Genomic DNA, 8,711 nt, shown 5'->3' with positions numbered 1-8,711 from the left:
TTAAAATCACAATGGCGTCATTTATAAAAATTTTATATTGTTCGTGCTATTTGTCATAATTATTTGCTAGTTAAAATGTAGCTAAAACATTCTTACTAAAACTAAAGGGAATGAAAGGAAGCTAAAATCGGCTGCCCGATTATTATTGATATAAAACGATAACAGTTAACTGATCTCGCATTAAAGTTTTAAAACTTGATAAAGGGTAAAATAATATGATTTCAAAAAGCTTTCTAATATTTTACGACAGGTCTATAACTTTAAGAGTACATAAAAAGTGCAACTCCAGGATTCACTGCAACTGAGTTGCACGGGGCGTAAAACGCCATGCGAAAACTGACTGATTTTGCAATGTTAACCACTTTCCTGTCATTATCAAAGACAAGCAAACTGCGTGTTGCTATAATTATTGCACCTTTAGAGTCGTCGGAATAATAATAGTAATGCCATGTATAATTTTGATTAATCTTTGAATCCTAAGATAAAGATAAGCTAACTACAGATCTCTTACCATTTTGGCAGGTTTGTAGCGTCGTTTGGATGAGGTACGCGCTCGTTCGAATCCTGTCTTACACTGATCTTATGTGCGCAATTTTAGAGAGTAAGCAACAAAGAGGGATTTGTCAAGGTGAGAGATGAGACAGCAGAAATATGTGATTAGAAACAGTATACAATCAGAACCCAGCAAAACGGAATTTATTCGCTATTGACCAATTTTACTTTGACTGGTATATTGACAATGGCTGGTGCATAAATAACACTGACGGCATGTCAGTGCTCGCCATGCCACTGTTATCACGCCAACGCCTTGTTATACACAAACACGATTTGACACTTTCACACCCCTATATCAGTCTATAGGCCTAGGCATTTCCAACGTAGGTTTTTCTTTAGCATAAATTATCTCGTTGACTTTTGAATGATCAAAAGCAAGTGCATGTTTTTATGATTCAGTGTGCACTGTGTTCTCAACTGCGTTCACTAAGCCAGCTAAAGGACCTATTTACCGTGCAATTCTCAAAACTACATGAGTAAAGACTGCATCCTATAATCTCAGGCGCGTCTGATTTACCAGAGGGCTATGTAACCAAACAAGAGCCTTTATTCCAATGTATATAGTGTTCATATTACGAATGTTTATAACATAAATTATCATGTAGAGCTTTTTCTCATATAGGTAGCCGAAAACTTAGTTACCCTCCTTAGTTAACCTTTGCAGTCTGTATATTTGGTCAAGTCTAAGCCCACGTCCAAATTGGGATATTCTCAGTTTTTAAACCGGATCAAACGGTTAAACGAGCATCGTCGACAACAGACAACAAGGCCGGTTTTGAACACTCACTTGAAGTATCCTATAAGAGATGGAAAGGCAAGCACCTTCACTTAACCACTACAGACCAGGTTTTTTTTCTCATTTTACTGGCGTCTTACTGAAGGTAACACATCAACACATTGAATGGTTTTGTAGTGTTCTACATTTATGCTCTTTGTAACGTGTTAAAAGTTGGAACTTTCTCTAAAACAAATTTTTTCTCTACTCCCAGACCTTATACATACAAGCTTACACATGGTTGACTGAGGTCATCGCTTTGATTTACACCCAAACTATGAACATGGAAAGGTACACGTTAAAATATGTTTTACATGGTCCTTGTAAAATGTTTCCACGTGTTTTCTGTTCACGTAGTTACCGTATATACCTGACTGTATGTTAATGACCAAACACCCGTCGTTTGTAATGAAATGCAAAGCGAAAGCACTGCGATCGAATATCAGACTTTTTTCCAATAAGGTGGCGTACACGATCCAGATTTCGCATTTCGTCTACAGTTTTAAGCCTAGAGGTTTGTCAGGTACATGGTAAATATCGGTGGTTTGGTAAAGATACTTTACGCCACACATAATTCATAAGTATGGCCGCCTTCATATAGAGCATATGTAAAGTGAAAAAATTTTAGCACTGCGTTAAACACCAATAATTTTATAAATCATTCATTTATAATGTGCGCAAAAATGCTAGGTTTCTGACGCATGTGAACATGCATGTCCTGAATTCTGTCCATGCCATGAGTGGGATCTCACAGTGATTGTATTGGTGAGAAACTTTCAGCTGGATCAATGTGCTGCGCTAGCACGCTATAACTACTGGGCCACAGAGGCCCCTCGTAAATTGGATGTTTCATATCTGTTAATATTGCATTTTAGAAGGGTTTATGCGTGTATCAAAGACAATATTCCCCAGTTCAATGCTATTATGATACATGGATATCATGTATCAAGATACACTTCAGACATGCGCATGATCATGGTAAAGTGCCAGCGCGGCGCATTGACTGATGAGCCTATCATCTGTGCCGTCGTTGTGAGTTCAATTTCATGCAGCTCATGCTGGCTTCCTCTCCGGTCGTACGTGGGAAGGTCTTTCAGTTACCTGCGTATGGTCATGGGTTTCCCCTGGGCCCTGCTCGGTTTCATACCAACATAATGCTGGCCGCCGTCGTATAAGTGAAATATTCTTGATTACGACTTAAAACGCCAATCCAATAAATAAATAAATAAATATATATATATCGGACTCTCATTTATACATGGAGTTGACTTCAGTGCTGGCTTTATGGAGACATCTGTTTTAACATTGAGCGTCATTAAATTAATGTTATTTAACGTTATAATTTAGTATAATTAAAGACATACAGCATAGAGAGTAAAACACGAACAGCGGCGACAGTGTGATAGCTGGCAAATGGTTCCACGTAATCGGTGAAATACGGTCATTTGTCAATTTACCTCAGTCAGGGTTTTATTCTAACTGTTCATGTAATTGCATAAATAGCAGAAATTTACACGCCCCCTAGCACAATGACTTTAGCAGAATTAGGTAAAAAAATATACAGTAATGTTAATTGCAACTTATTAGACGTCACTGGTCTAGAATTACTGAAGGCAATCTGGCATTACCCGCTTTGTCCAAGATCCCATGTGTAATCGATTTTATTTGGAAGGAAAGCGATGAAACCGTAACCCAATGCAATTTATTGATTTATTTGATGGGTGTTTTACGCCACACTTAAGACTATTTTATTTATGTTTATACAACGGCAGTAAGAGTTATGGGTGATAAATTCAACACGCCAAAGTCACAAAGAAATCGCCGCATGCGCCTTGCTACCTATAGGTACGTGACATTGACAACGTAACTGTAAACAGTAACTATATTGATCTATTGATCGTAATTATTGTGTAACTAAATATAGATCATGTAAAATTACAGACGTCCAAGTTAGCTTACACAAACAGAAATTAATTCTACGTCAATTTTATCGAGTACCCGTTAAAATATAGAATGGCTACAGGCTAAGTATTAATTCATTTATCCTTATATAGACTATGCACTTGCATGTGACTTGCATCTTGACAAAAAAATTTTACATCACGTTACATAAAACATAACTTTTCATTTCATTTTATTTAAATACTGATCAAATCTACCAGTTTAGTTTTCTTTTCCGGCCCACGAGACAATAGCTATGTGAAGGACTTACATGCTAGAAATCATAGCAAATGCCAAGAGAAAGCCAATACAGGGCAGGAAGCGTGTGAAAAAATATTCACCAGCGCAAAGCCGCCAAAAAATCATCTCAAATAAAGATAATTTATGACAGTGGCAAAGTGGCATCAAATATCCAAAAGCAAGCATTAAAAAAATTTATAGGCAACATCTTGCTCATTTATATGTTCATTTTAATTTTTCGGCTGAGAGCATTACAACCATAAGGCCCGCCTGTACTACTCCAATCACTACGATACACAAGATTCCATTTAATTCAGTAAAACAAGGAAATCTATTCACACTGAAGCTTTAATCCGTTTTAAAACTACAAATAATGTCCCAATGGGCTGTATATGTTATAGCGCATTTAGTGCCTCAAAGGTGCATGTCCATTTGGTAGAGCCAGGGTTAACTTTACCACCTCAGAAAATTAAAAATGAGTGAAACCCTTTGTGTTTTTGCACAGTTTAAATACACAGGGTGAAAAATATCAACAAACTAAATACCAATATTTAAAAGTAAAAACGTATATATATGATTAAAAAAAATTATGCATGGCGGTATAACATATTTCAACATTTCAGAATGACTGAATGTCATCATTATGCAGAATATTGGTAACTATTTCAAGTTGCCAATTATATCTTTTACGGGAAAAAAACCTATATTATAAGGTATCCGAAAACTTAACACTTCAACTGTAAAATGTTTCAAAACCTACATAATACCCAGAAGTTGACTATTTGGATGAAAATGAGACCTGTGACGAGTGTTTAATGATGAAGCCAATGCTAAAAGATACTACGGCTTTGCTGAGTGAATCCATCGAGGTCCTTGTACATCCAACAGCTGCATACAGCTCCATTTATCTTTCACATACGTACTATACGTACATGTAGCTTGAGCTATACCTCAATGTAAGGATGGGACATATTTTCATAACGCTTTATCTTGGTTCCATCTTGCAACTTTTGGTTCTTTGCTTTGGACTTCCACACGAATACCTACAAGAAAAGGAGAAGTGTATAGAAGAACTTTTGCACGGATATAAACATGAAAATCAATCCATATGACAAACATACATTCTGAACGTGTTTGCAACTTAGAAATGGTAGCAAGGCTACCAAAGCGCTCGCCTTTACGAAGCAGATGAACTCAAAACTTCAGCTCAATACTTAAAGTACTGAAAATTGGGTAATTCAAGGTAATTAGTAGGCACACAGAACATCAGCGATAGAACACCTCCCTTGTGTAATTGTGCTTTATATGCAGGTAAAACTTTGAGATACCACCATTAATCACTTTGGACAATGTTTACGCTTTTCTTACCTCCCTTTGTGTACTTCCGGAATGTATAGGCCTACGTTTGGCTTGTATTGTACTTGTCAATGCGCGACACCATCGTCGGATATCAAAGCGAAACAAATCTGCGGATGGTCGTGAGTTTCCCCAGGGCTATGCCCAGTTTCCGCCCACCATAATGCTGGCCGCCGTCGTACAAGTGAAATATTCTTGAGTACGGCATAAAACACTAATCAAATAAATAAATAAATCAAATCAAAGTGAAACATTACAGAGTATAGCGTAAAACGCTACACAATAAACAAATAAATCAATCGTTTGAATCCGTCTTCGGTTATCTGGCTACAACAGGTTACGTTTCATTTATATAGTGCAAAAATATATATCAAATGCTTCAAGAACAAAAGGTGTCAAAAGAAGTTGTGATAAGAATTTGCTATTTCAGTTATTTCTACTTTCAGTGTTATTTTTGTTTTATTGACTCTACTCATGTAGAGTACATAACCATATAACCAACCTTTGTACATTGGTTGGCCAGGGGCTCCAGTTCTGTCTGAGTAACTAACTGATTAAGCATAGCCGACGAAAAATAACCACCCTGCTTCTCTTGAAACTGTGCTTGTGGTTTATCCAAAATCAGTCGGAGATTAACAGCAAAAGCAGCTACATTAATTGAAGAACGCCTATCCTGCGCAGGCTCCGTCTGCCACCCGACTACCTGTCAGCAATCAAAAGCAATATCCATGCGCATTTCTATGTGGGAAAATACAACTAAACAGTTACCAATTCCCAATATCTGCAACATTCCGAAAAATGCCGATGTCATCTTGAACTTTACTGTACGTAGGGAGGTCTGGTAGCAACCTGCGGAGAGTCGTGGTTTTCGCCTGGATGCGTCTGGTTTCCTTCCACCATAATGCTGGCCGCCGTCGTTTAAGTGAAATATTCTTGAGTACGGCGTAAAACACCAATCAAATAAATAAAGTAAAATTATTGAACTTTGTTCGGCCCTGCGTGTAGTGAATTGCTCATGTTAAAACCAGGATGCCATGGTTTGACAGACAGACCGACTAAGAGTCCAAGCTACCGATATACAAGCTGACAAACAGAACGACATGTATAGTGTTACTTGTCAAATCTAAAGACTTCAGTCAAAGCACCATTTTGCCTGCTCCTTGACATTTCCAATATGCATGGCGTTTAAACGTTACTTGGGCTAAACTGTTGGTTGCATAGTTCCAAACAATCATAAATGTTTCAGACTTCAATCATACATTATACCAATATCGACTTTTTCTGGTAGGCCTACAGATGTACATCTACGGGCATACGTTCCTGTTTCAAGGATGTCCTTTGTTCAATAAATTGCTTTTCAATTAATACATGCTCGTTGTATGTCTAGAGCAAATAGTAGAATTCGGCAGAAGAAAATTGTACACCGGTGTGTCAAGTCACCTATAAATACATATATACATCTGTTCAAGTTTAATAAAGAATTGAAAGGTAGGAGTTAAATAATCTATATACATACAGTGTAATAATGTGATTTTCCTGACCTTTCCTTTAATGACAATAGGCCTCTCATAGCGCAAACCCCCAACAAAGGCAACTGGCCACACCGATACTTTCTTTGTATATCTCATCTGTCGAAAACATACGCCATAACCATAAATGTATAGAGTTTAATCACATATAATAATGATGAAGCGGAAGTGAGCGACTCATTACTTATTGAACCCACTATAAATTCAGCAAAAGGACACAAATTTTACCACCATGGGAAAGTAAGTGTCAATTATTTAAAGCCCAGGAGCAAACCTGACAACGAGCATAATATTAGGGAAGGCAAAAAAGTGAAAAAGTGAAAAGTGTAACTTCAGTTTTCTTCATATTCGATCAGTTCAGAGAGCTGGTAAATGCAGTACGCTTAAATGGGAAGGTATTACGTTTGACATATTTACTGTGTGATCTGTTTTATCGAAATTAACTGTCAAGAATTATGTACCCCATACGGTATTCACATTGTCACATTGTGTATGTCACAGATTTTATTCCCTAGTGGTGAAATATTTCTATGACTATACAACATGCATTTGTCATGGACAGAGATACCAACAAATAGGTAAAAATTCTACAGGTATATATTTTGATACCGCTGGCTAAACACAGGTATATATAAATATAAAAAACGTTGACACTGCATGAACTGCAGTTTATCAGCATTGACACAAGGTTGCATCCTGTAGTTATACCAGTACTGAAATTGTATACTTCTGTAAAAATATGCAAAGAAATGCGTAAGAATTACTATTTTTATTTTCTGTTTCAATCTGCAATCCATTACTTAACTTGATTATATGATTTCTCGGAGCTGTTACACGTGTACTAAACTCTTGGAGTATGTACAAGTGTGGGCAGAATAGCCTCTTCAATGATTACCTCTTCAAATATCCGGAGGTCATACGTGTTATCATCATCCGCGAAAATCACCACTCCTCTGACATCAGACTTGCCAAGGGTTTCGCGTATCCAGCGGAGGCCCCGATTCCTCTGTAAATCTCCTGACAATGGGGATTGACCTTGTGGAGAAACTAAGTTCAGATGTGTGTGATTTAGACCAGCTCGGCCCAGAAGGTTTCTCACAAGCTGGGTCTTTGACTTTGAGTCCTCGATGACTATCCAGTGAAAGTTCGGAACATGAAGAAACGTTTGACTCAGTCGGGTCAACTCAGACTTCTGTTCGTCTCGGGCAAACGTTGGTGTTATTGCAAAAATCGTTGGCATGTTTTCGTTGAGGTTCAAAGCTCTACCGATGTCGTACGCTCCGTATTTTTGTCGCAGCCTGACCTCTGCTCGTTGAAAGTATTTTTCCTTATTTTCCAATCTAACTTTCAAATTTGATAATTCTGTCTGTTGGTATTTCAGCTGATTTACCATGTCAATGAGCTTCAATCGTTCTTCTTCCAGAGATAGCCTAGTTGGTTCATTAACATCTGCAAACCAGTAGAAACATTTAAACAGCATGCATTTCAGTATCATTTGTCATCATTTCACGCAAACCATTGCTTTGATTCTTACAGATAAACAACAGAAAGTGGTGTAAAATGCTTAGAGCCACACTTAATGGGTTTTAAGATCAAAACATTATTTGTGACATTGATTTAGGATCTTGGACCCAAAATATTTAGGCCACTCTCCTTAACATGCCGATTACTCAGTAGCGCCTACTTCCTTAAAGTGATATTTGAATGATTTATTTTGATTATTTAAGTAGTGTATAAGACTGAAAGGCCTAGCCAGGCGAGACTTTTTTCATTCATACCATAGTGGCCAGGTTTATGAGTAACGGAAACTGGACTGTCTAACGTGGAAATATACCTATAAAGAATATTTGTGTTATAATAATCTTACAATAGGGCTTACCAGGACTGAGGACTAGCCACAACACAATCAGGAAGAGACAGATCATGTAACACAGCTGAAGAAATCTCTCACAATGTGGAAGAAACATGACTGTTCATTCAAATCATCAAAGATCAGGACAATCTGTAAATACGATAAAAAAAAACATAAAACTGATACTGAATATCCTGTACATTCCCTGATATTTATATACATGGCTATTAGGGTACCGCGTAAACTTGGGATCGCTCAATATTTCAAACATTTCATTGGAGAAAGTATGCTTATTAAGATATATGTGCGTATGTACAGCACTGCATGTATACAATGTTGAGACAGAATGTTAGTTTAATATACATGTGTCAGTCACAAAAGACAATATATATAGACAAAATGTCTTTTAAGAAATTGACACACAATACAAGAATTTTGAAAACAGAAATCAGTAAGTGTTGAA

The 8,711-nt window shown here is 37.2% G+C and overlaps 1 protein-coding gene across 1 annotated transcript; it reads right to left on the bottom strand.

Annotated features, from left to right (window-relative positions):
- Positions 1-4,455: 4,455 nt before the first annotated feature.
- LOC135466932 (galactosylgalactosylxylosylprotein 3-beta-glucuronosyltransferase 1-like) lies at positions 4,456-8,363 on the bottom strand. Its single transcript, XM_064744687.1, has 5 exons — positions 8,276-8,363; positions 7,292-7,845; positions 6,409-6,495; positions 5,370-5,570; positions 4,456-4,554 (listed from the first exon to the last, which is right to left on the bottom strand). Exons 1-5 carry the CDS (start codon positions 8,361-8,363, stop codon positions 4,456-4,458), a joined length of 1,029 nt encoding a protein of 342 aa, XP_064600757.1.
- Between the last annotated feature and the right edge of the window lie 348 nt (positions 8,364-8,711).

This window comes from Liolophura sinensis, chromosome 6 (genome assembly GCF_032854445.1).
Source record: "Liolophura sinensis isolate JHLJ2023 chromosome 6, CUHK_Ljap_v2, whole genome shotgun sequence".
Classification (NCBI taxonomy): domain Eukaryota; kingdom Metazoa; phylum Mollusca; class Polyplacophora; order Chitonida; family Chitonidae; genus Liolophura; species Liolophura sinensis.
The sequence above is the reverse complement of the archived record's forward strand: the minus strand, read 5'-3'. Positions and strand labels throughout refer to the sequence as shown.

Bases quoted from the DNA above. Each gene is read 5' to 3' on its own strand.
- LOC135466932 (XM_064744687.1), bottom strand. From the start codon at position 8,363: ATGTTTCTTCCACATTGTGAGAGATTTCTTCAGCTGTGTTACATGATC. The intron at 7,846-8,275 runs GTAAGCCCTATT...ACTGGTTTGCAG, and splicing joins GTGGCTAGTCCTCAGTCCTG to ATGTTAATGAACCAACTAGG. The intron at 6,496-7,291 runs GTAATCATTGAA...TGTTTTCGACAG, and splicing joins ACCTCCGGATATTTGAAGAG to ATGAGATATACAAAGAAAGT.